Source organism: Mastacembelus armatus, chromosome 22 (assembly GCF_900324485.2).
Source record: "Mastacembelus armatus chromosome 22, fMasArm1.2, whole genome shotgun sequence".
Taxonomy (NCBI): Eukaryota; Metazoa; Chordata; class Actinopteri; order Synbranchiformes; family Mastacembelidae; genus Mastacembelus; species Mastacembelus armatus.
In genome coordinates this window covers 16,645,771-16,673,350 of record NC_046654.1, presented here as the reverse complement: position 1 = coordinate 16,673,350, position 27,580 = coordinate 16,645,771, and the positions used below count along the sequence as shown (strand labels likewise).

The window sequence follows — 27,580 nt, the reverse complement described above, 5'->3', positions numbered from 1 at the left end:
CTTTGACTGAGAAGAGCCCCAGTGGATTCAGACTAAGTGAGCAGACGTAACTATTTAAGTCCCTGAAGACAACTCTCCTCTGCACTTTATGAACAGTCCAAGTTAGTCAAGCACACCTCTTTTCCATTAGTACAGCCACACCTGATAAAAGCATAGAGCCAAAGAATTGTCATTGAAATAAGAGGTCATATTAGAATAGAATCTTTTATTTTTTGCAAATACTGTTATTTACCATCACATGTAAATGCATCAGGCTATATCTCCCTCTTGCACACGCACTTTAAATATAAATATCAGGAATTTCATTACAAAAAACAGCCTATTACCCATGTCAACACAGTGCTAAAACACTCTCATACCCATCAGTAGAATGTGAAATCAGTCATGACATAAATGCAGTGGGAACTGCAGATGCCACATGTGTCTGTCTATAGATGAGATTCAGAAAATGGAATACTAAAATGCCACAGAAATTTTCGCAGAAATGGCCTTCATGCAAATGGAAAACAACTTTCAAAGAGGATTTTTTTTAAAGCATTGAAATGTTTCTACAGGAATCTGGAAAGATGGCACTTTTAAAACACTCACTGGTTTTCATGTGTTAGATCTGGGTCAGATATTTCAGAAAACTCTGGGCTCTGACCACCACTGCTTTTCATTCACAGAGGGGCTTGAGCAGACCGATCAATAACAGAAGGCCATTGGAGATTCTACACCTACTGTTGTGGCCTACATGCCCTAATTGGACGGTACATGAGCATTTTACTGAATAGTTTTCCACATGCACAATCGATGGCTTGTTCATCGCTGAGCTGCCGACAGCTCTAATCAAATAGCAAACCCTGTCCTTAAAATGTGCCTGCATATTTCCTGTGCCAAGATGCTCAAATTAAGCGTCAAGTACAATTATGTCACATCCAGTGCAGTGAAATAGGGTGCTTAGCCAATGCACAGATACCATACTGCTTCAAAAGATGTTTGTCAGTTTGACACCAAAGCTGGAAATAGACTGGAGGACTTTTAAATCCCTAAACATCTTTGAGATCAGGCACATTTACCAGCTAGCTGATTTGTAAATTATAGCTTAAACAACAGTTCACAATTTAAACCATTTGAGTTCTTTCAGATTTAACCAAACAAAGAGTGACAGCTCTGACAGTACCGATGGTCAGTCAGCAGGATTAAAGCATGTAGATAGTGACAAATTTCATTTAAAATCAGAGTTTCATTTGTCAAGTGTTTCCAGCTGACATTAATGTTAGAGGGAACCTTCAATCTGTTATTTCATAAACTGTGTACCTAAATAACATCACTGCCACAACAATATCATCAGCCAAAGAATGGAATTCCATTCAAACAGGCAATAGGCACGATGCAATAGTTAAAAGGGCAGTCTGGCACAGCCCGTAGTATATAGGAGGAAAAAAAACGTATTTATTTTTATTTTATTGTATTCTGTTGGAGGTCTAGGCAAAATTAAATCCTTTTTAAGTCACACTGACTCATATGAAGTGAAAATCTGTTACGGATGCATCTTCCATCAATTATCATGACCCTGGGAGGAAAAAAAACAAAAAAACTCTTTTGTTCCAAAGTGCTCCTAATTAATACACACAAGCAGGTGCACATAATCATAAACACATGCACACGTTTAATTAGAGGCTACATTGCCACCTAAATTATCTGATAAACATCTCTACTTACTGAGATCAAAATCAGCTTTGGATGTAGAACATTTTTCATGGGTGGACATTGATACCATGTTTTATCATATTGTGATCTATCATGTTCATGTTTGTTAGTGCAGTCTGATTAGAAATAGTGCAGTGAATATGTCTTATTTAACCCCAACCCCCTGCCAAGACAAATTCTAATAAGATTGATTTTATAAAGTGCTTTCTTTGCTGCCTATATATTCCCAGACTAAATTAGTAGCTTGAAATGGAATTAATAAGTGCTTGTTTTACTGTAACATACACCACCTCTGCAGAGTACAGAGGACTAACTTTATGGAGAAAAAGGAGAAAAATCAATAAAGCCCAATTCCAAAATAGGAAGAGGCTGTTTAAACTGAGTTAATCATAAGCAGAAAGTCTAAATATCTCAAATTTTCTCTGAAACCACCCCACTAAGTCCCACAGTCCTCAGCTGCTTTCATTCACCAAGCATGACCCATTGATCCCGCGGTAGGTGACGCGGCTGGGACGGACCAGGACACCATGGCCGGGTCGACAAGTGAAGTAGCGACGGCCACCCACAGAGCCGTCATTCTTGCCCTTTGGACTTCGGAGCTCCAGACCAAGCCAGAGACCTGGAGCGAAGTCTGCTGTGCCCAGGTAACGGATGAATGCCATCTCATTAGCACTGCTCAGCAGGACCTGCATGCCCACGTGGAGGCGTACTTGTCCATCAGAAGTGGCTGAGGGACTGGACCCTGTCGTGTTCCCAGGAACACCACTACTACCACCGCTAAGAGTGCTCCAGCGCCGACGGTGAGGGTTGGAACGACTTCTTTGTTTGGTTTTTTTTTTTTTTTTTTTGGATGAATTGTGGAAACAGAAAAATACAAGAAAGATTATGAGAAATGTATGAGAGGATATATCAAAAGTAGAAGATTCAGAAGAGCTCACTGAGGGATTGATCTTTAATTCCCTTCCTCTCTCATTATAACCACAATCATGCATTGGCTGTTTTAAAAGAGAAAAAAAAAAAAAAAAAAAAAAAAAGCAACCTTGTGCTGACTAATACCACTGCTTCTTATCAGTATTGATTCTGCCACTGCTACAGAGGATTAGGATGAAGCTGAAATGCTTGGGAAGTGATAAATATGTGGGCAGTGTGGAAACAAGAGACCCACCTCACAACAGGGTTTCTTCTGCCTGTCTCCTTGAGGGGGGCAATGGCTGATGATGTGCTGAAACTGCGACGTATTGTCCCTGCACAGCAATCACAAATGTCAAGTGCTCCAATACAGATTTTCACTCAAGAGTGACTTCGCAAGCAGAATAAACAAAAAACACATGCTTGCAATGAAGACAGAAGTCTCACCACTGGATGGATGACTGAGGCGGGAAGAGGAGAGCTCGGAAAGGCAATCAACAGATCCATGGATCCTGGGGGGGGGGGGGTAGAAAGACACATCTCAAGTAACACCATTTAGGTATCTTCATTTAGTAGAGCCTCCACTAACCCAGACTATACCAATCATAATCCACAGAGAATTACTATGGAGCAAGATATATTAGTGTGTATTTTAAACATTTACTAAATTCCAACATTTTGACATCTCAGAGTACAAAGATGAAGAGTAGTTGACTGGGACATGTCTCTGACAACAGCAATAAAAGAAAAAAAAAAATCTTTTATGCTGTTTGCACAAGAGCACCTGTCCTGTTTATTGGTGTTTTCTAAAGTCATTCTGCACCTATAATAGTGTTACAGCTCTGGAAGCCATTAGTGCCAGTTCCAGTGGCAAGAAATGACTCAAAGTGGGGAAAAAAAGTGTTACCTTGTTTTATCAGGGATATGAGTGGGGAAGTAAAGAAAACAAAAATAAAGTGAGGGTGGAGCATAAGAAAAGTTGTTTGGTTTCCTAATGGGTTGGGATGGCAGCTGACAGAAGTAAAGAGGAGAAACAAGTTGCTGGTTGTAAAAGTGAGGCTTTCCATTAGACAGAGGAAAACATTGTGCTCAGTTGAAGACACTACAATTGCAAGAAAAGGTAATGGCAGTTTGCAATTTCTAGACCAAAGTTTGGTCATGAAATGTGATCTGAACTTCACCACAGTCACAAACAATATTTCTAGGCTAATAAAACACACATTACATCAAATACAAGAAGAGTGGGTGTGGATGATCTGATTTAGTTAAAAGGTACATGATTGAGCTGTAGGTTAGAGTAACAGAAGTAGGGTAACGAGTAATATAACAGTCTTGCTGATGATGAAAGCAATTTCTTTTTTCAATGTGTAATGGATGATCTATTACCTTTTCTTTTTTAAAAAAAAAAACAAGGCAAAGCTGAATAAATCAGTGGAGAAACAGCAGTCACCCAGTGATTTGATTAGTATTAAAATCATGTGACTTACAGGCTTTGACGTTCAGTAACCAGACCTCAACCCAGTTAAACACTGGTGGGAGATTGTGAAGCAGTGGGTTATCCAGTGCTTTGTACCACCATCATGAAAACATTAAATGAAGCAATATCTTCTGGAAGAACATTGTTTATTGTTCCAGTAAAGACCTGGCAAGAAGATCTAATGTTGATTTTTCTTCCAAATTATATCCATCTGTGTGTCAGATACAGCCATTCTAGAGGATACCTTCTGATAGTGGGCTAAATCACAGCAGTGACAGCAGCAGGGTGAGGTAAAGTAGCCAAAACGCCAACTGTAAATTTATTTCACTGCTTTTATGAATCAACACCAGAACGTTCAACACAAACTGCAGCAGGATCTGATTCACAATCACTAAAAATGTTTGTAAATATAGAGAGTCTTACCACATGTCCTGCTATTAAATCATCTGCTTGGATATCAAAAAAGAAACTTTCATGTTTTCACAAGTTTTAAGTTGGAACTGCAATGTATAAACAGTACTTAATAGGAAATGTCTTCACAACCATATAAACACTTTCAGATCACTGTAAAACTATGACACTTTCCCCAAGTCATAGCTGAGACTGATTATTATTTATGGCCACACATTATTACAGGCATCACAGCCACATTTCAAGTGACTCAAGTGAAACGTGTGTAATTATAGATCTTTTCTTCTTTTGGTTCTACATGCTAATAGGTTTATTCCAATTATATGTCTTGTTTGAAAATACTAGCTTGAATGCATGACCAGACCAGATTGCACAGTTTTCTGAGAAGCAGAAGAGGCAAATGTATTTTTGCTGAGGGGACTTTTTCAGTACAACTCCCAGTAGTTTAAAATGCACTCATCACAAAACAAAATGTCACTAAATGGTTTCCGTCTAAATTTATTGGCATAACTACACATAGCTCACTTTATTAAAGTGATATTAAAATTACTCCACAACTCATAATTGCAGCATTATGTATGATTAAGGAATAGGAGATACTGCACCCTGTAGATTCTGTTCATTATTCATTGCAAGAATGGTATATAAGAGCAATCTTTTATTTTGTTTCATACATCAAAAAAAAAAAATTTCAGTGACCACTTGATAAAGATTTTTTTTTTTTTTTAAAAATCCAAGCAGTCACAAAATCATTGATTTTAAGGTGGAGATAAATGCATGTCAATTTGGTGACCTGTGTCACTGTTACTTTGTCTAGAAATAGAAATGTGCCATGAGACAAATTTAAAAAAAACATCAAAAAAGAAAGAAAAAAAAAAAGACTTCGACCTTATCATTAGTCTGTAAAGGAATCTCCCTGACAATAGCAGCAACGATGACAAGAGGAGGATGTTGTGAATTCACCTTAGCTAAAAGGCAGTCTGACAGAGGCGACACACAGCACACAGCAAAGCACTACTGACAATATTTTTAGCCAGATGAAACATGACTACATTTAATCTTTGGTCTGACACTTCGAACAATGCCACATTTATACCATGTCTTACACAGGCTGCATATTGAAAGCAGCATGTTAGAGCAGCTGCTTAACTTCTGTCTCTACACAGATGTTCAGGTGTAGTCACCCACAATCTGCAAGTGCTAAGAACCCATGCTGTCATGCTGTCAACCTGCTCAGAGGAAGACAGACTCAGTTTGTGCTGATAAGTCTAAAATGCTTATTCTTCTTTGAATAAATCTCTAAGTTCCGTCATGAATTTCATTACATTATTTTTGTTTGTAGCAGCTATGGCTCCGGAAGTAGAGTTGGTCTGTAGGTTTCACCTGTCAACATTTCAAAGTGTCCTTGGACAAAATAGTGCAATGGCTCCCATTGGCCACTGGCATCAGTGCGTGAATGACTGCATGTGTATGTAAATAAGGTGAATGGGCATATATTGTAATGTGCTTATATAAGTACAAGTTCATTTACCATTTAGTTGGCGGTCAGCAGAAGACAAATGGACTGCAGCTAAATTTTGCCTGACAGATTGAAAAGCAGTTACCTTGTAGTCACAGAGTGAGATGTACCACTGTCACCCATGCTGTATGAGTACAAAAATACAACAATGCAAATAAATGGAAAATGCATTTAAATATATATTGACTTATATAGAAAATGTGTTGCGAGAATACAGCCTCTTTGTATTCATATGTATGTATTCATAACTAAACATATCCAATCTACATAATTAATATTTAAAAGTAGCAATGGTGGTATCTGGATCATTACTAGGCACCACACTAAATTAAGAAGTCAAGCTGAGTAAAGGCCCCAGGCTTCACATTTGACAACTCTGACTCTCATTTTCATCACCAATACAGCAGAGGGCTGTTTGCAGCACAGACGGCAGAGTCAAATATGTCAACACTTGCACAAATGACTTTGTCAAAAGAAGCTTTATTAGTGCTAAGAGATATATTTATGAGGGCGATGAAATGCAACCTTGCAGTTTTGAGGACATATGGTCAAAATTCTCAAAAATTTGCTCTGAAATTTAAAGATTTTCTTAAAGATACTTGTTTGGTGAATTTGTTCTTGCTTTGTGAGGATCCATTAATAATTACTTTACAGAGCCTTACCTTTGCACACGAGTTGGAGGAGCAAAGACACCATGTTTAGGTGGGCAGCTGAAGTACCTCACTCCCCCCACTGATCCATCATTTTTACCACTTGGTGTGTCAAGTTCAATGCCTAACCAGAGCCCTGTGTAGACAGAAAGAAAGTGTAGTAACATGCAAAGGACCGCAATCACATGTCATATGTCCCAGGAGGAGGGATCAACCTTAACAAAAAAAAAAAAGACTATAGTCAGGAGTAAAGAATATAGCATAGTAGTCATCTTATGATGATGTGTCAGCAAAACAACTAGGTTTCCTGGATAGTGTAGCCAAATTGCACAGCTGTTTTGACAAAGTATTGTTGCCAGGAGGAGGTTACATTTGCAACCTCATTACATGAAAAGTTTTCAGTCCTGTAAATGGTGGTGATGCAATTAAAATCCTGATTTCACTGGGCTTATATTACCTAACACAACAATAAAATTCAAGTGTTTTAAGACAGCTTTCCTTGTCAGTTGGTCTTTGGCCTATAAAACGTGTGAAGCAGAGCAAATAATTCACACCCTAGTAAGCAGCTTCTAAGTAACTTTTAGCTCTAAATGATGTGACTGTTCTATGTTGGGTTTTGTGCATCGTTCTCCTCTCTTTCTATAATGACTTTAAAAGACACCTCGCAGGTACAACATTAAGATCTAGACAAAATGTTAAAAAGAAGTCAATTTACTGTGAAGTGCTCAGCAAGAAGAGCTGCTTTTGATACAGAGAGAATCCTCAACGGGCTGCGGCTGAGATAACCGACTTTGCTAGCACTGATTTAGGAGTATCAAAGGAAATTTAAGACTGAAACCCCTTCAAATATGATGCTTAGTTGGATGAGATACATTATTGCTTATTCACAGAAGACTGATGCCTGGGTACAACTACAGCCTAAATATTAATCAGTACTGTGAGCTGTCTTCTGTTAAGTTTTCAAGGATTTTCCTCAAGTACTGCAAGTGTGATGACATATGACTGAGGATGTATACATTATAATAGCAGTACATATTTATGCTATTATAATAGCAAGATGAAAAAGACCTTGATAGAGCTTTTCACCACAGGTGTCTCATCGGACGATAATGACAGTGCACAGGAACATTCACATTCAAGCAACCAAATGACATTTCATGCAACCAAAATAACAAAATGAACTCAAGGGTACATGGTAGGCCATGAGAAGAAACCAAGACAAAGTTACACATCTAAAGAAAACTACCTCTCCTTGATCCAGCAGCTCCTTCATTCACTTAATAAAAAGTTAATCATGAGCTTTTCAGGGGTGTTCAATAGCCACAATGTTAACTTTCTTTGTTCAGGTTACTGGAGTACTTTATGTATTAAGAGAATTACAAAGGTTTTTAAATGTAGAATCACCAGTTAGTTTGGACTGAAAGCACAAACTCACTAGTTTTCCATTAAAGAAAGTGCAGATTTACTAAGAGCATAATGAATATTTAAGTATTTTAATATTTCTGCTTTTTTGATGTTTTTGAAATGTTTTGATGTTTTAAAAATAAGTGAGTTTAATAACTAATAATAACTAATGCTTCGGGCATGCAACACTACATGCTACCAAGTAAAGAGTTTAGAGTAATTTCAATTGCCAAATCTAGTCGATTAAGTACTGACCTGGAGCAAAGCTGGTCTTTCCATAAAACTGGACTACACCAGTTCTTTGGCCTACCACCAGCACCCTCTCCCCCAGGTGCACCTCAGAGCTCTCAAACACAGAGCTACTAGCTGAGGGGGTCCGGCTTCGGAAACCTAGGACAGGCAAAGAGTGTTTTCACTACCGTGATAATTACTGCCCTTAATTTACTTCTATTACATCTCTATGATCATGGGCCATCTTCCTTAGGTTAGGCTTGTGATAATATAGACCTGCAGTAGTAAGCACAGAGGTGCCAGAAGAAGGGAGGGCTGGTGAGGCTGTGGTCCTGGAGCTGAGGGAAGCACGCTCCCTTTGTTGCCTGGCAGGAAGGCGCTGCCTTGGCTGTGGACGTGATCTAGTACCTGGTCCATGTCGAGAGTCCAGTGAAGAGGAGGAAGAGGAAAGAGAGCGGGAAAGAACACCTGTGATTAAAAAGGACACAGAGGAATGAGTGACCACCAACACTGGGGACAGGTAAAGAGAGAGCCTCACAAAGCAAGTGACTAAAACAAAAAAATAGAAGTTTAAATTCATAAATTAATAAAAGCAGCCATTTTTCCAGCTACATCAAGGTTCCACTTGCACATTAGTTGTGAACGTTATAATGCTGTTGTCTAAAGTCACACGGCACAAACCTTCTTAATACTGAACCCATCCATCCATTTAGGCTTATGAGGGACCCTTGTAAGTCCACTAAAATAATGAAGATCTGCTTATTATTCACATTTCCATTTTATTCATCTGAATGTGACAGTGCCCATAGCACTCAGATCCACAATATTATCCATACAGTTTTTCAGAAATCCAAGTAGCCATCTTACATCACTTTAAGGCAACACAAATCCAGTGAGCACAATCTTGTGTTGTTACTTGTCCTGTTATCCAGTTCCAACTAAGGGCCAACATGCTAATCCTCTCCTAACATGAGGGAATATGAGACAGGAGGGGAATGCCCAATTGCACTCTCAAGAACCTATTTGGATGCAGGACCTTATTAAGCTTTTAACTTTCATAGACCTTCACAGGCCATAAGTTCATTAAGTGCCCAACTCTTAGAAGCTAATTGATTAAATCCCTGCCAAAGTGCTTTAAGAAGAAGGGAAGGTTCAGTTACAAACAAATTGGAACCCTGACCGCAGTGGGCAAAAGACTACTCAGCCTTTGCCAAAAGTTGTTTTCAATAGTAAGTCTTGGCTAATGGCCCCAAAAGAGTAGATGACAATGCACAAAAATAATAATTATGTTGTTGCTGATTTTGTTAGTTCTGCTTGAGCTCATCAGTCCCTCACTGGCTTAATTGATCACCTACTGCAGGATACAGAAGGTTTTTTGAAATATGACATACAGTGAAATACAGTACTTTTTGTTTGATGTTGAACCTCCCAAAGATGGATTGTGATGTGGTATTCAAGTATTAAGGTGCAGTGATATTAGGATTTGAACACTGTGCACAGTTTTAAGCAAATAGACATTGTATTAAAAAGTGAAATACCACCACATTCTCTGACACCGTGCACTGAAGCACACCCAGCTCTAACTGTAGTACCTGTCTTTTTCACTGAGGCGTCTCCCTCTGTGCACTGACTGGAACCAGGTGAACTTTTTTGATTATCAATGGATTTTTTGACAGATGTAGATAAACCTTTCCACCCACACACAGACAAAAGAGACAAGTGAATTGTTTTTAAACACAACATCGATATTCAGGTTAGAAGACTGTATAAATTATGCAAAACCACAGTTCTACAATGTTTGTACAAAATGAAAATCACTGTCAAATAGAAAATATATTAAGACTGCAGTTTGACAAGTGAAATTAGCTACATCTATAAATCTTTAAGTATAATTTCTAGCTGCCTGAAAATCCTGATTATGAAGAAAAGCACATACAATGGATGTGGAATCTAAGTGAAACTATAATCAAACTAAGTGGAGTGTTTTGCATGCAAAGTTGCCAGCCAAAGCAAGAAAACATATGCAAATGTCATTCCTATGTGGAATGCATGATAAAAAGACACTGTACCACTCCAAAAGGTGAAGAGTTAAAGGCAGAGACAAAAGCTACGTTAAAAAGATGAAACAAGACCAGGAAAGAAAGAAATGCAAACAAGGGACAGCATGACATCAAGGCGGAGGCAACTTTTCTTGATTGAACTAAGACTGTCTGTTTTACTCCAACAAATAAACACTTAAATATGCTGAGACAAGCAGTAACAACCAGAGAAAAGCTCCAGAGGCATTGGATTTTGAAAGAGAAAAAAAAACACCTCAAATAAATAACAACTCAAATAGCACACAAACAGAAATAACATTGGTTGCACAAGTAAATACAATTATGTTCTTCAACTAGTTTATAGGAACAAAACTAAGCTTTTTATGCTGTTTGTTGACTTGAATTAATACTAACAAATGCCTTTTAGGCATTTCTATACATCTAAACAGATTTGCGGGGAAAAAAAAAAAATCTCTAAAGAATACTTCATATATAAACTAATACATAACTAATAATAATGTCAACTTATCACCTAAATTTTATACTGCACTTCGAAAATTCAAAACTTTAAAACAGCCTGGTACTTATCGATTGCCATTTCAGTTCACATGTAGCAGGGGCTCGGAAACATTACCATCAGAGGAAGAGTGGTGTCTTTCCTTTGAACTCCAAAGAGGAGAGTACATCCAACTCAGAATACCAAATATTTTATGTCACTTGACCTTTAGCTCGCAGGGACCACCTAGCTCGATCTATCCCTTCACATACTGAGGTTTACTTTGAGTGAGAGACAGAAGCACAGACAGTGGCTTTCTGAATCAAGTAGTGGTGCTTTGTGACCGTTCCCACCAACCTTTGAGGACTGATCTACAGGTGACACACTTTAATAAGGGTCAGAGTGTCATTCATCTGTCTCTACCTGTTAGACAGTTCTACAATGACTCATATATACCAATCTATAGGCACACATGAGCACACTGTCTACAGTGCTCATCCAAATGGACACCAAAACATAGGTGGTTGACAAAGTCCCTGAAAACTGTGGTCATAAATTAGTCTTGTTCCTGGATTGTATAGAGGTGCCAACATGCATGCCCTCACATGCATTGCATGTCACAAATACACACTCTCACACACACCTTGTGATGAATGGCTACCAGGCTATTCAGCCTGTCTATGCCCTAGTTATTAAACCCTCTTTAATTGGACCATCAATCACCAAATTCCACAAGCCACTCTCATTCCAGTCATGTCCGGATCAATCGGCCGTCAAAACCTTTGAATATTATAATATTACAGTAAACTTTAGATGGTGCAAGAGCCACGAAAACCTTTATACAATATTCTGAGGTGATCGGACAATACAGTATAGTCGAGAGTTGACGAAATGGACATCCAAGGACTGAAAGCAAGGCCTTGTCAGCAGTCTAATTAATGCATAGTCCTTTGGCACTTGTATAGAATCCACTATTCAAAGCATTCAAGGAAGATTAGTATGAAAGCCCAGATGCAAGAAATCCTGGCATGCAAAGAGATGGCTCATACAGGCTAGAAAAATTTAGGAAGCCTCTTTTGGCTCATCTGGACACTGGTCTAACTCTTTCATCCCTCCATAGTAAACTAAAGCTCAGTATGTCAGCATAAAAACTATCAGCACAGGCATCAATAGTATATTACTGAATATATACACTACTCACAAAAAGTTAGGGATATTCGACTTTCAGGTGAAATTTATGGAAAATGTAAAAAGTTCATACTACAGTGATATTATATCATGAAAGTAGGGCATTTAAGTAGAAGTATGCAATGGTAATTTCTTCATCTCAAACAATTTATTGAAACAAAAGCTAACAACAGTGGTGGGTATACCACAACAAAAAATGTCAATGTCTCAATAACTTGTCAATTGTTAGGTGTCGTCTTGGTCTCATGATGTCAAAATGTGAACAGCATGATGAAGAGGACTGTTTAAATACGAACTGTCATTGAACCAGAACATTTAGTGGTCGATGGTCATGGATCAGACACTTGTTGTGATTTTTGTGGTTAATCACCTTGTTAGAGAACAACATGTTATGCAATAAGTACTGAAACATTGAACAGTTGGACAAAGTTTAGAGAAGGTCAAATTAAGTTCAGCTGTAAAGGTTATAGTGCATTTTAGGTGCATTCTGAAATTCTGAAAACGTCAAATATCCCTAACTTTTTGTGACTAGTGCATATCACCATATACTGACTATAAATTAAGTCGACAGTGACAGCTCTAATCTGTTACTCAAACCAAATGTTTTGGCTAGTTGAAATAATCTAACAGCTAGTGGTGTCAACCGGCACTCATCTGATTCCACAAACAGGGATGTCTTCTCAGCCTCTACTGGACAGTGATAGTGCATTGCCAGTGCCAGTGTCAGATTACTTAGGGTGTGGCTTGTCGGTGTGTATGGGAGTGGAGGATGCAAACATTAGAGAATAGGGTCTATCACCAACAATACATTTCTTTTTCTTGTTTTCAACACATCACCCTTAGATTCTTGAGAAGTCAGACAATCACAGTTTCTAATGATGATAGAGACCTCATGAGAGCACTTGAATAATTTCTTTCATTTACAAGTAATATTAAAATGTCGTTTATGAGGTTAATGTTACTCCAAAATATGAGGTGTCTATGAGATCTGTACAGTTCTTTTCTTTTTTATATTATAATCTATGTGGGCTCTAATAATGTCATCAGGGCTGCCTCCAGGGGTCTGTACATGAGATTACATGTGATTACATGTGATATGCAGAAACACTTGGCAATGTGACATCCTTTTCACCTGGACTCATAAATGTGCACATTTTTCTTCACCCTTAGGCTGCTAAAGTTGCAGGGCTCTCTGGTTTCACTGCCTCTGTTGTGTTATGACTTGATTATTTTAAGTCTAAAGTCCTGAGGCACTGTTCAAATTTTTTACAAAAACATGTGGGCCTCATGCTGACATACAATGTTTAGTGAAACTAATAATTGAGAGAACTACTGTATGATTGGTTGACCACTGCTTCAGTCAGTGTTAGATGCACCCTTTTTACATATTGACTGAGTACCAAACAAATCAAAGGACAATTCTGATTAAGCTGGAAAGTTCAGAAGTGTTATTCCCTGTTTTCCAATTATTCCTTACCTGTGTTTATCTTGGACGTGACACGGGACAGGTTAGTGCGACGAAGGGGGCGTATGGGTGTAGAGGTCTTTGTGGTAGTAGTTTTATGTCTTTCCAAAGGTTTGCTTATCTTAGAAAGGGGAGCAAAAATTCCTGTGGAGAAAAGCATAATAAAAAAATAAATAAGAAAAACAAATCAGGACCTACACTAAACTGTCAATGTGGTTTTGATCTTTAAGGGCTTTTGGATTGTGGCATGATGTACCATGTTTGAATCGACAGGTGAAATACTGAACTCCTGCTACAGAGCCGTCGTTTTTCCCCTCAGGTTTGTCCAGCTCCACTCCAGCCCAGAGACCTCCAGAGAACTCAGTGCTGCCACAGAATCTCAGCGTTCCAACCTACATTCACAAAAAATATGCACAAAGTCAAAATATACTGTAAGTATGCAAAACAAATCAACACTGGCCAGTGCACTGAGCAGTGTGTGAAGTCATATCTTCATCAAAAATGCCATGCATTATGTCAAGGACAGGACCCCTATCAGAAACTCAGTATTTTGATGTGATAAAGAAGCAAAAGAGATACAGTTAAAGGAGTACAGTACAGTACAGATCAAAGCATGAGGCTGTGTCAAGTACAAAGAAGATAAGAGTTTTGATAAGCCAATCTCTGCAAGTTGGCACACTGCAATTCTGTTCTCAGTGTAGCATAAGAAAAAAATAAAAAAAAATCTACTGATGTCTCATTCTTCCAAAGCAAATGTCCAACTGGGCTAGAATTAGTAGTTTCTTATCATCTACAAGTCTGTCTACTGTAAGTATGCATGAAACAACAATTACAAAGGGGTATTGAAGATCAGTGGTTTTCCATCTTTCAGAATTACTGTATTAATGAAACAAACTCAAAACAAAAACAATTGTTCACATCCATTTTGACAATAGGTTAGGTGGCAGGACTGACTACTGTAGTCTATGTGGACGTGTCATACATGACATTATCTCAGACCCAGATACGGCTCCTCTTCTAGAGAAACTGGTCACGCTAAAAAGCATGCCAGTCAACAGACATCAATCTTTTTCTACCACGAAGTATTTACTTCAAAATGTGTGCAGTGAACTACTCTGCAAGTCGTAGTTATAGCATGCTAATGCAAACCTAAAGCAATAATGTTATGTACTAATAAGCTAACACTATGCACTGATACCAGGAACAAACAGCCTACCCCTCCAGCCACACTGCCCGCTACTGATTTGTGTGCAGCTGCAATACATGCACAGCACTTGCATGGTAAATCATAACAGCCTTAAAGCCACTATTGCCACCTTGACAGTCAGGTGGAACAAATTCAGAAAAGCATCCCTGAGCCAGGGAAGACTCCCTTGATTAGGTCTTATTAAGTCCTTCCAAAATTTCCACTTCTTTAAAAGCATAAAAAGGTGGCAAAATTCAATACAATTACAATTTTAAGGCCCCATTCAAGTTTAATAAACTCCTCAGCTCTGGGTAGAAAAAGTCACTCCCAGATCTAATAAGAGTCATTTATCAGGATCTCTGTCATAAAAGTGGGGTTATGTCAGAATGATTACAAATCTTTTTGCCGCAGGGATCAAGAAAGTCTGTGTTTAACAGTAATGCTGTGCTAGAACTGTGCCAAATCAGGTTTTCGTGAGGTTGTGGCAATAAGGGCACATTCATGAAAGGACACCAAGATTATTTTTTAAAAAAAAAACTAAATTTAACATTCAGTAACCATGTAACAGCTACAGATTTTATGGTTTGTACCAAATTGGTACAAATTGTAAAAGAAAAAAAAAAAAAAAAAAGAACTGCACCATGAATATAAGTAAATGGAATTTTATTTGGCCAATGGGCGAAACCTCCACCCCCTTAAAAACACCTAATGTGGAAAATATGACACACCACCACACTGGCCAGAGAGCATAACCCAAGAGCATAAACAACATGCCTCAAAAGGACATTTTGACAACAATACTGTAATTAAAGTGTTACTGCTCAATACACTTTGCATAAGTGTGAATAATTAGAGTTGTGTATGTGACTAGTTCATTGCTAAACTTGATTTGTCCATTTTCTGACGGATTTTGACTGCTAAAAAGAATTGCCCAACACGGCTTAATTCACAGGAGCAGTTGTTGGATTGTGCGACATTTGATAGATAAGTGTAAGAGAATAGGACGACCCACAGGCAAAGAGGAAAGAGGAGGAGTACCAACCTTTCAAAACCTCAAACATTGTTACTGGACATTTAAGTGTCAAAGTTGGAGTTGGATGAACTTAAACAACTTCAGATAAATGATGATGATATACCACAGTGAACTGTTAAGATACGACGCTGTATGCTGGAAAGATGCCAAAAGGGTGTTGCCTAGCAACTGGAAACTATTTTTCTCGGTTGAGACCTGAAAAAAAGATGAAGAAAGATTTACCAAAGCTTCTGTCTTCGTTTAGGATAAACCACTGCACAGGTGTATCGCCCTGATGAGATATGGCTACAGACGCATGTCTGATAGAGTAACACTCCCTTTTTTATATTATGGTGGGCACTCTTATTTTATGTGCTGTGGTTAGCAGGTGTGGGTGAAATACAGTTCAATCAATAACCCCATAAAAAAGAGAAGTGTGTATTCTCTTCTAATTCTAAACATAAGAGGAATCCAACTCCCTGGAAAAAATTCAGGTAACAGGTAGGAAATTAAAACTAAATGGATCAAATCTGGTGTTTTGTGTTTGATTTTGGGTTTAGGTGCTGTGGTTTTACTGGCTGACATTCAGTGAGAAAGTTTCAAATTGAAGCTACTGCTAAAAAAAAATTATACATAATGAATTTTTTCCATCATTATTCATCTTTAAATAGTGAAACAACTTATTTTCAGAATTATTGTGATATTACTCATCCATTTGAACAAAGCCTCTTTGATGGAAAAGTGCATAAATGGAAAAATGTAAAGTTTTACCTTAGCCTCCTTTTTAATGACACTTGGTTATCACTGACCAAATCTGACATCACCAGGTTTGTCAGAGCCATTTCAGACTTAATGGGATCAGAGCAAAGCAGCTTGAGGAATAGTCAGAAATAAAACCAAACCAATTAAAAGATTTTACACACAATCTTTCATTTAATTATTTTAAGTGTATTTACTGGTGCAATTCATTACTAACTTAGTTCAGTTTATTATATAAGAAAAGGAGTGTGGTGTCATTTTACTCTGTCAGGCCTGGGAATCGGAAATGGGTTGAATATGACCCAAAGTTAGTTTTGTGTGACTATTTTACACCAATGCAGCACTCATCGCTAAGACAGTTAATTTTACAGTTTCTCCCTCTAAACTAAAACATGCACACTCATTTCAGTGTAGCAAATCATCAGGTCCTGATTACAATGACAACAAAATTCCTGCTGTTGTATTACCTTTCCAGCTTTTTTAAACTTATTCATAATAATACATAAAACTGAAAATAATGCAAATGACGAATTAACAAAAACACTAAAAATTGTTCCTGCCCCTCGATAGTGACCTATTACATACCTTCTGTCCAGCTATCAGCACACGATCACCTAGTCGGATTCCCATGGTGTTGAGCTGCGTCCTGGCCTTATCTGAGAGAGGAGGAGGGGATTGTAATGAAAGGGGTGGAGGGGTACTGGGTCTGGGCAGTGCCTGTCTCAGTAAAGTACGGAGCTCTTTGGCCACAGCAGCTGCATCTGCCATCTCCAAGGGCATGTCAAGGGGATCAGGCACCACATCTGCTGGGCACTGCCCTTTTTCATTCTGTAGGAAGAAATGAGGAAAGAGCAGAGAAGAGCAAAAATAAACTGATATTTAAGAAGTTAATTTCATTTTTAAATAAATAAATAAATTTGACAGCATGCCAAGGAAATGTCATAAAATACATAAATAATAATAATATGACCTGCAGTATTAAGATCACTGATGACAACCCTCTAAAGCATCAGTAAATTAAATATATATTTTTGGTTCCGTTAGCAAAATGTTCATTTGACATATATCCTATTAGGATCCTAGGTTTAAGAGAATAATCATATCTTTGCTTTCATAACACAATCCTCATTGATGTGTTTCACAGAACCTGATCAGTGGCTCAACAAAAGAGTTGAGAGAATGTCAAACCCAAGTGTCAGTGGAGGTAACAGGAGACATCGGCAGAGGGGTGAGTGGAGCTCATGTTCACTACCCCCTTGCCTGTTATTGCCAAGACCTCTTGTTGACGTCTTGTAATACCTAATGTGCAAGCCATTTCATTTGGAATGCATTTGCAGGTGTAAATTTCTGGTACTGTGGGCTTTTTTGGGACAATCTTTTATTAAATTTCCTGTTTTAAGTAATATTCCCTATTCATCTCTCTATTTGTGCTTCAGCTTTATAGGGTACTCAACCGAACAACGTCACTTTAGACATTTTCACTGCATTTTATTGAAATCACTTGAGGGAACATGGTGCCAAGCCTTCACACAGAACCATTCTTTAGTAGCTGACATACCAAAAAGACTTGCAATAGTGAAGCACAAGAAATAAATATAAAAATAACAACACACCAAGAATAAAGAACAATAAAAATAGAAACTGATAAGCAATCTAACACAGCAACTTGATACTAAAGTATGAGGAGTATGAAAGTGTGAGTTGCCATAGTTATTAATACATAAGATATGTGGTAACAGAAGGATGAAAGGCCAACGTTTTTATTTTTGCATGTTTATAAAACCTTCCACTGCTCATATTCACAGTTTGTTCTAATAATTCTTTGCAGGGGCCAAAGAACAAAAATATCAAATTAATACACTTATAAGTCTGACCTTTACTCTGAAGGAAAAAAAGAATAAAATAAAATGAATTCTCCCTACTCTGATATAATGCTGTTTACTCCGTTGCCAACCACCGCTACCATATTTTAAACACAAACATATGGCTTGAATCCCAGTAGCATTGGAAATTTTGGAATGTGAAGTTTTCATGTTTTCCTCATGTGTGTGGGTTTCCTCCAGGTGCCTCAGCTTTCTCCCACAGTCCAAACACATCTAGGTTAAATTAACTGTCCACAGATATAAATGAGCAGTCTATGTATCAACCTCTGATAGACTGGTGATATGGCCCAGGGTGTGTCCCGACTCTTGCTCAATGTCAGCTGAGATTGGGTCCAGCCCCTCTGCTACCCTTGATAGGAATAAGTGGTATAGATCATGGATGGATGGAGATCAGCCACTAGACTTCAGAAAGACTATGATTTTACAGTGCACCAGGTAACATAAAGTTAATGTTGCTTAAATTTGTTTGTTCTGTGCATATTGTAATGTCCTCGAATAAAAATCTAATCAATTTATTCAGTATCATGACTTCTATAAACCCACATGGGTGGTCTCAACCACTATTAAAATGGGTTGGATTACCAAAAGGGGAAAAAAAATGAAGTTACAATTATAGAAATTAAGGAAACCATTTCAATTTATCTCTAGAGCTAAATAATCTCTCAAAACATCTCAAATGAAAGGGTTACAAAAGGCCACACTGGTTGATATCAGCCAACATAAAGACGCTCTTAAGCTTTACATTCATACTTATCTTTAAGCGAGGGAATTGTTGGGATATGGTGTGTAGTGCTTTGGTGACCTCCAGTGGGAAAATCAGTTCCTACAAAGAACAAGCTCTATATCTGTTTAAAAACAACATTAATGAATATAAAGATGACCTTCTGTTTAAAGGAACAATACAGACACATTAGAACATGCAATTTGTGATATGGGTAAAAATTTCCAATGACGCATTGAAAAGTGAAATGATAGGCATGACAGACTGACAGCTGTTCAACAAACCCCTCAACTTAGGCTTCAAATGACTGCAACTGAGACACAGCAGACAGGCAGAGCACTGAAAGATGTTCAAGTGGTAGATTCTCAGCACACCTGGGAAATATTTGAAACTGACTTTTTAGGTCTTGACTTCCAGCTGAATTAGAAAATCCCTTAGCAGGAAAAACACATCTAAAATTAAATAAGTCTGAGGTTTGGAAGAGCAACTAAAAATTGCAACCTTTTAACAGAAACTATTTTCCAGTGTCTTCTAAATGACTTTGATTTTATATCGCAGTATATAAATTAACTATTATGACACCACATAAGACTGTAAATTTGATGGTGAGAAAACTGTGAGAGTCCATCTTTTATTTTCAGTGGTGCTCTAACTGATTATGTCTTACTCACAGACGTAATCAGAGGTATAATTTAAATAATATGGATCTGTTTTTCTGTAGTTTGATAGTTTTGTATTTGGCTGCGTGGTAAAATAATGCTAATTTAATTTACTTAAAGTTGTTTTTGAAATTAGAATGAAAGTATTCAGTTTCACATTGCCATTACAATACCTGCTTATCTGTGAGTGTATAGCAGAACTGTTCCACTTACTCTGAAAGCAGGGTTGGCCCCCAGCTCCAGCAGACATTTGACAGCAGATGTGCACAGGTTGGATGCAGCAATGTGCAGGGCAGTGCCAAAATCAAAGTCACTGCAAGTGGCATCTACTTCTACAAAAAAAGGATAGCAGAAGAAACTAGTATTACACAGTTCCATGGGATTGCTATGAACATCTAATATTGGCTTCCCATTATTTTTCTGTCTAGAATAAGGTCTCCTCACATTGTGGGAACTGAGTCACCACAAAAACCAAAATCCTGTCCCTGAGAAACCTCCCTCTCTCTTTAAGTATTGCTACATAAACAAACAAATGATACCACTGTCCCATCACACTTTCTCTGTTTAAAAGATAACAGACTTGCATCACAATTTGCCAAACTTGATTTGACATAACATCTGTCAGAAAAATGGAGAACCAAAAGAAGATGGTTACTACATGGAACTCCAAGCCTGTGAGAAGACACTGGGGATACCCATAAAGTGAACAACAAGGGTTTTACAAAGATTTCTCAAGGATAATAACATTGTCCTATAACAAACATTGTTTATTAGAGACTTAGGAGCTAGCAGGGTACAGAAGACATATACAAAATAGAGCCTGAAAGGTATCTGATCACCTTAAATTTTGCCATGGAAGTATCCTTACTAAAACGAGGAATGATTTTTTTATATATTAATATCAAGGTTATCTTAAAATTGCAGAGTAAAGCCTGGAATATCTTTAAAACTGGAACATGAATTGATGTAAATAGTCATCAGTTATCCACATATCTCTATGAACCTGCACCTGGGAACAGATATATATTATTGAGTGGACTGCCACAGCTTCTGACAGCTGTCATCAGGACAAAAGGTGCTCCACAACATGTGAGAACAGGGCCTTGCACTTCATGTCTGTCAGACAATAAATACATTCCTAGACCACTCAGGGTCTGTGTTGTTGCCTTATCTCTTCAGTTTACTAGAATACTTATTCACAACTTTATCAGCTCCTGTTTATGCCAGAGATGCAGTAAAATCTAAAAGGTGCACTTGTTGCAAATGTATACTTAAGATTTCAGATTTTATATTCAGTAGCTGTAAGTGAATCATTTATCTTACGAATAACAAATTATATTGTTACAAGAGGCAGGATTCTACAGGATTTAATTGTGATAAAATAAAGAAATGTTCTGAAATCATTTAAACATATATTGTAACTGTGACTGGCACTTATAAATGTGTACACATCATGACATATTCAGTAAATTCCTTTGAAGCTGTTAGATTTCATCTCTACTAACAGCATGTCAGCATAGACACGGCACAACTCAGTTTGACCTAAGGTGACCTCACGTATTTCATCAGAGGTGCAGTACAACTAACAGGCTCAATAAGACACAGTCCATCAACCCTGCATTGTAGACAGCATTAGATGTTATTTTTTATGTAAACTATGTAAATGAAAACTGGGTGGAACACAAACTCAGCACATCACAACATCCAAAGTACAATCTAACTTTGCTAATAAAATGTAACAAGTCAAACCTTTAAGCTTCAGGCCTGTGTTTAAAAAAAAAAAAAAACACAGCTCCAACACTGTTCTGTGCTATTATTTATCCATTCTTATGTAATGACAGGAAAAGCATCACCGTGCAAGCTATGGTCAGAGACCTTCAAGAGACTGCAGTATACCACGTTCATGCCATTATTCTTTGCTCCTTCGTAGCTTCAGCACCACCAGCAAGGCTTTATCTGCTAAGTAGTGATTTGCAAAGACTGGACTCTATACTCCTCTGAAATGACTGATAATCAAAAGAAACTACAGTAAACTGCTAAGTCCATCTACACTGTAACAGAATTGCCTTTTCACAATGGGTTGCCAGAAGGTACACCTGACAGTAACTAGAGTAATCCACTGATACAGAAAAGGGTGAAGAATCTAGAACAACCTTGCCACACCAAGCAGCACCACAAACTATAGTCATCATAATGAAGAATCAACACTTCAACAAAACTGAATAACATAACTGCAAGGCTACTGTATTAAGTTGTGCTTAGTGTAGCTACTGTGGGTATACCTAATAAACTGGACACTCCATATATACAACACAGGAAAAAGATAAGTTACTGAGGCTTGCAGTAGTTGGTTTTGAAACTAGAAATGTTTGCCCTGTACTGACTCCTGGAGTGACCTTCGCTCTCTCCCCTCTGGCAGCAAGTCTGCTCTTACCTCCAGGCGGGGAGGCCTGCAACACCACCCGAATAAGCTGGGGCACGTCGAAGTAGGCAGCATAGTGTAGGGCCCTCATGTTAGTCCAGCGGGAGCGAAGGTTGGGATCAGCACCTAGAGCAAGGAGCTGGCGGGCAAAGCTGGCTGCTGTCTCTGCATCACCTGAGTAATAGACCAGGGATAAGGCTATGTGTGTTGGGAGTGTAGTAATAGACAATATGTCAGCTCTCGAGAATGCATTTAAGCAGTAGTGCTGATGAACAACAGTGTTTACTGAGTCATACAAGATTATGTTCAGTGGTGAGAGCAGCAAGATAAACTAACACTAAGACAAGACAGAGTAGATGAGTACACTTTTACAGTCCAGCTGAGAGTGTTTATTCAACACACTTGTCAATACTAACCAATGCCCGGAGCCCCGGCCTTGCAACAGTAGTGCAGGAGGCTCATATCTGTCAGCCCATCTCGATCATTCACATTGCAGCCTCTCTTAAGGATCTGTATAAAAGACAAGATATGTAGTGGGTTGCTAAGGACCTGGTGATCTGATGAACAACAAGCAAGCTGAGCCTCTCATAACTTTACTCATTATTAAATCTGGATTAAAATTGGTGCACAAATTGACATTGAAATAATGCATTTATTTCTCAAGGGTAATAGCCATTAAGTGAGAAAACCACTGTCATCTGCTTTAACCTTGGGTTAAAGCAGGGTTTCTCAACTTGCCCCTGTTGTGTAGTTGAGTGTTTTCTGAATCTGTAAAAGCACAACAGGGGGCACATGACTGTGAAACTAAGTTTCACTGACAATGAATGGTAGCTGTCGCTGGGCCAGCCTTTTAAAGGTGTACGTGTAAGCGCAGCACATCATTGGGTGTTGGTGGTTTCGGGTTGGGATTGGCTATCAAGGCTTCCACTAAGAAGATTTTTTTGTTGTTGTTGTTTTTAATGTTCTGGTGTTTTTAACAATCATTGTATGACTGTGATAATGAAATTTTTATTTACAATATTTTTCAAAATGACTTAAAAATAATTGAAAAAGTTATGTGTGAATTATGATAAAGCATAAAATTACAGACAGGGAACAGAGCGCACAGAATATGAAAGATGTTGGATGGAATCACCTCATTGCCAATAATGTTGATGTTCTTCTGAACCTGGGGCACCCACTGTCTAAGAACAGCAAACAGCTCTGGTATGGTGGTGCTGGGATCCAGAAGAACTTCCCTGCACTGTGGTTCACTGGGGTCAAAGAAGGAGAACTCTGGAGGTGGAGGGAGAAACAAAAATAACATACAGTACATATTCAGCCTAATCAGTTTCACTTTGATTAGTGGAACTGGGAATTCAAATCTTTATGTTCCACTTTCTTCTATAGATGCATTTGAACGGACATGTGCACAGACACTAACTTTCTGCAGCAGAGTGTTCAATCAAATCACTAATCTTGAGAAAAGCCCTTGCTGTGCTTCCAGGGGTAAATGAAATAAGATATGACTGGATGGCATGCCATTAAATGAATGAAGCATTAGTAAAAGCAAGAGAGGCTGATAACAAATAGGCTTGGTCTTTCACATTGAATGGCAACATTTATAGTTTAACAAGCAGCAGAGCTTCTGCATTTGTTTTACAGGCTGTAGTGCATATCAGGGAATCTGTTTAAGAGCACTTTACGCTCATTAATGAGGCACACGACACTGTTCTGAAAAGAAGCACACCACTTAAAGCAAACAAAACATTTTACCTATTTACATGCATGTAAATAATGTGACTAATGGATTTTTGAATGTGACGGTCATCACTTTGTGTCATCCATCAAAACTGTGTATGGATTTTCATAACATTAAAGATGATGTCATAATATGATCAATAATTAACAATCAAATGTATATATCAGCCACCATATAACTGAAATCAGTCAGCATATTTACTGAATCCAGGTTCAGGATATTGATTTTTCTTTATTATTATTACAATCATCATCATTATTTCAGTATTATTACCATGTGAATCAAGATTTGTCTTGCCTAGTGCTGCACTGATCAAATAATCAACAATTGTAACAAGTCATCAGCTGATCATTATTGCTATGATCAAAACTGCAGTGGAAAAATGTTTAAAATCCCAGTCATAAGGCATCTGATTGTTAACCTTTTCACAGACTTGCATGTGTGTGTTCATTAGTCTGAAATGTCACAAACCTCCCTGTGTGTGTATGTGTGTGCACCTGGTATTTCTCACATTGTGGGAACTGAAACCTGATTACACACACACACAAACACACAAACACACAAACACACAAACACACAGAGGGAATGAGACCATGTAAATCATTGTATTTGATGGTGATGAGTTTGTTTAAGAGCTGGGATGGGCTGCAGCAGATCCCTGTGACCGTGGTTAAGAAATATGTGAGTCTAGAGGATGGATGGATGGATGGATGGATGGATGGATGGATGGATGGAGTTAGTTTAAGGTTAGAGAATGGTTATGGTTGGGTTGGGCAAGTAGTGGTTATGGTTAAGTCTTCAGGGAATGAATATCAGTGAAAATAAAGTCCCCACCGGGAATGAAAACGTGTGAGAGTGTGTGTGCACGTGCACGCTTGTGTGCATGCTTGTACTCTATCCTGGCTGGTGTGAGGATGTCTTGGCAAAGTGAGGACATTTTGGCCAGTCCTTGAGGTTTTAAACTTTGTTTTAGGGTTAAGTTTAGAATCAGGTTTAGGTAAAGGTTAGGCATTTAGTTGTTTAAGGTTAGTGTTAGATGGATTATGGAATGCATTATGTTAATCGGTGCCTTCACAAAGATAGAAATATGAATGTGCGTGTGTGCACATGTATGGTAGACATGCGGATACTCACCACAGTCACTTGGCATGGGTGCAGAAGCCACCTGGTGAATAACCGGCCGGCAGGAAGAGAATCTAGTGCAGCAGCCCAGGACAGCGTCCCCTTCAACAGGTTCTGAAACATCCTCCTTTGTCATCTCCCCCTCAGGTCCTGTGAATGAAATAATATTAGAAGTCCTATTCTGAGAACACAAGTAGGTCTAATCTCATTAACTCAATGAGAACACCACATGACCACACTAAAGTAATTAGATGATCTAGCACCATTCCACTGAACCCATGAGCTCCTCATTTTTTTAAAGTGTCTCTAATACTTCATGAGTACAAGTTATGAGGTGGAATTAAATCAACACCTACAAACACCCATAACTTTACCAGACTATAAATTAGTCAGAGTATTAGTTGCTTTTCAACGACCTTGTTGAACAGAAAAGAAACATGTATAAGCCACTTTGGTGTAAGTCTCACAAGCCAGAGCACTTAAAAAAAAAAAAAAAAAAAAAAAAAAAAAGATTTATAGTCCAGTTATTAAATGACATTCACTTTAAGACCGTGACCCCGGATAAAATGACTCATGGGTTTTCTCTTACACATACACTGATTTCTTCATTTCATGAATTGACATAATATTACAGCTGCTCTAACAGTGCAGTATACTGTACATGCAATACTATAAATAGGACTTGTGCACACTACAGGGCAAACCTGCAATACTCATTGTATGCTGAGGAGAATGCAATACACATATCACTATATGCAGTCTGTTAAGGATTAAATGCATGAGGATTATAGGTAAAATGTCAAACCAACTAGATATGATATATTTCTGAAAGTTACAAACTAAGAAAACCTGAATTTGACTTCAAATTTCAACTGCCAGAAAACAAATGCTTTAAACCATGGTCTCAGTTTCTTGACAAAAGTTTTTTTTAAAAAGTGTTAATGATGATCCATTGGTGTATTACTGACACTGTAAAGAGAAACTAAAAAGCTAGGGAAAAGGAAAGCAAATGTGAGAGTTTACTACAAGGGCACACACACTCCTAAGCCTGGAAAGGCAACATTGAGCCTCAAATCCACCCAAACAACTAGCACTCACTGTCATCTTCTCCATTATCCTCATTCTTGTTGATCTCCATGAGAGCCTCCCAGTCCAGCTAAACTAAAATCAAGAGACAGATTGGGTCCAGCAGAACATTTGACCAAGCTGCTGCCTAAAATAGCCCCAAAGCACATAGACTGTCCCCTGCTCAATCGCCAATAACACACCCCTGTTTCACTGTTGACCGCCAGACTCGCAGGTCCAGTGGCTATTTACAGCCTACACATTTTCAAGGCATGGTGTTCTCACTCTACTCGGCTGGAAGGTTGCTTTCACTTTCAAGTCATGTGTAATGTTGACTTCGCTGCCACCAATCTGACTAGCTGACCAGAACACCTTTAATGTAGAGGATGTAACTGTAGGGTGCAATCAGCATAAAACAGCAGCAAAGCAGTGGGTGTGATTAGTGTCCTTCACTATCAAGGCCAGTGTCCTGATGTTAAACATATACCCTGCTAGAACATCCACAGGGAAGGTTCTGATACCCTACCAGCTCCATTGGGAGGGAGGTGAAGCTGAACATCAAGGATCCCAATACAAACAACAAAAGACAATTTAATTGAAATCCAAGGCCAATTCAGATTTTCATGGTTCCAATTTCTGCACTGGACAGTGTAAAGATTCAGTTTAGTCTGGGTCACTCAGCACCAGCTGTCATGCCATTGCCTCTGCTAAGAAGAGAGATGAGACATTCCCTGTGCCTCTGAGGTCACTTACTGTCTGTCTAGAGATTAAGACTTTGCAGTGAGTGCACAATGGCCTACTTTGCAATCTGCCGGTTTTGTTTCTTTTTTTTTGAAGACAGAACTGTGACATTTATTTTAAAGTGATACCTCAGAACATTTTGCCACCTACTGTTTTATGTCTGCTTCCTGCAGACGTGCAAACTAGCTGTTTTTACTAACTGATGTGAATCCACTGAATGTTACGCCAATTATAAATAAATATAGATAGCGATTTAAATATTCCCCATAGCTATTATAATTATACACTACACACTTCGTGCTGTTTCCTGCATCAACCTATCGTTACTGCAGCAGGAGGCTGTTAGCGAGCTAGCATATGTTTAAATGTCGGTGTTCAGCCTTTGTGAAAGATAAGTGCCAGCACATTTATCTTATCTGACAGTATCTCTGAACAGTTCGCAGCCGATGACTTTGTGCTGAGGCACCGTGAAAAAGTTACCAGACGAAGTGCCTTCTCTCTGAGGTGTTTACTCCCGTTAGCTCTTCTGAGGTAACTAACGTTCATGTAGTATAGGGCAAATATTGGCTCAAGTCCTCCAGCTGCTTAAGTGCACTTCACGCCTAAAAACAGAAAACATGATGACAGGTACCTAAAATAAAACACGGACGTTACCTTGACCTCGCTGCTCGTTTTACTTCGCTCATGAGGAAAATCATTAGAAAGCTTTTAGCGGATTTAAATTCCGCCTTCTTCTTCTTCTTCCTTTAGATTTATGGCAGCTGACGTCCTTTATGTTGTTTTACTGC

General features: G+C 38.4%; 1 protein-coding gene across 7 annotated transcripts; it reads right to left on the bottom strand.

Moving 5' to 3' along the window:
* Nucleotides 1–178: 178 nt before the first annotated feature.
* On the bottom strand, nucleotides 179–27,575 carry LOC113121441 (CAP-Gly domain-containing linker protein 4). Of its 7 annotated transcripts, none has more exons than XM_026292059.1 (18): nucleotides 27,447–27,523; nucleotides 26,085–26,147; nucleotides 24,999–25,136; nucleotides 23,259–23,398; nucleotides 22,540–22,633; nucleotides 22,136–22,297; nucleotides 19,915–20,033; nucleotides 17,024–17,266; nucleotides 13,738–13,873; nucleotides 13,494–13,625; nucleotides 9,886–9,981; nucleotides 8,570–8,761; nucleotides 8,318–8,452; nucleotides 6,671–6,794; nucleotides 6,094–6,132; nucleotides 3,049–3,113; nucleotides 2,858–2,936; nucleotides 179–2,508 (listed from the first exon to the last, which is right to left on the bottom strand). In XM_026292059.1, exons 2-18 carry the CDS (start codon nucleotides 26,122–26,124, stop codon nucleotides 2,145–2,147), a joined length of 2,298 nt encoding a protein of 765 aa, XP_026147844.1. In that variant the 5' UTR covers nucleotides 26,125–26,147; nucleotides 27,447–27,523; the 3' UTR covers nucleotides 179–2,144. The 7 variants fall into 7 exon arrangements, 6 of the variants coding, with proteins under 6 accessions (XP_026147844.1, XP_026147766.1, XP_026148011.1 ...); XM_026291981.1 differs by having other exon boundaries at nucleotides 179–2,511; nucleotides 27,447–27,521; XR_003294785.1 differs by lacking the exon at nucleotides 179–2,508 and adding an exon at nucleotides 4,502–4,524 and having other exon boundaries at nucleotides 2,911–2,936; nucleotides 27,447–27,521.
* Nucleotides 27,576–27,580: the final 5 nt, after the last annotated feature.

Coding starts and splice junctions, on each gene's coding strand:
- LOC113121441 (XM_026291981.1), bottom strand. CDS start 26,124: ATGGAGATCAACAAGAATGAGGATAATGGAGAAGATGACA. Junction 25,137..26,084: donor GGATAATGGAGAAGATGACA/GTGAGTGCTAGT, acceptor TTTCATTCACAG/GACCTGAGGGGGAGATGACA. Junction 22,634..23,258: donor TCAACATTATTGGCAATGAG/GTGATTCCATCC, acceptor TCTTTTATACAG/ATCCTTAAGAGAGGCTGCAA.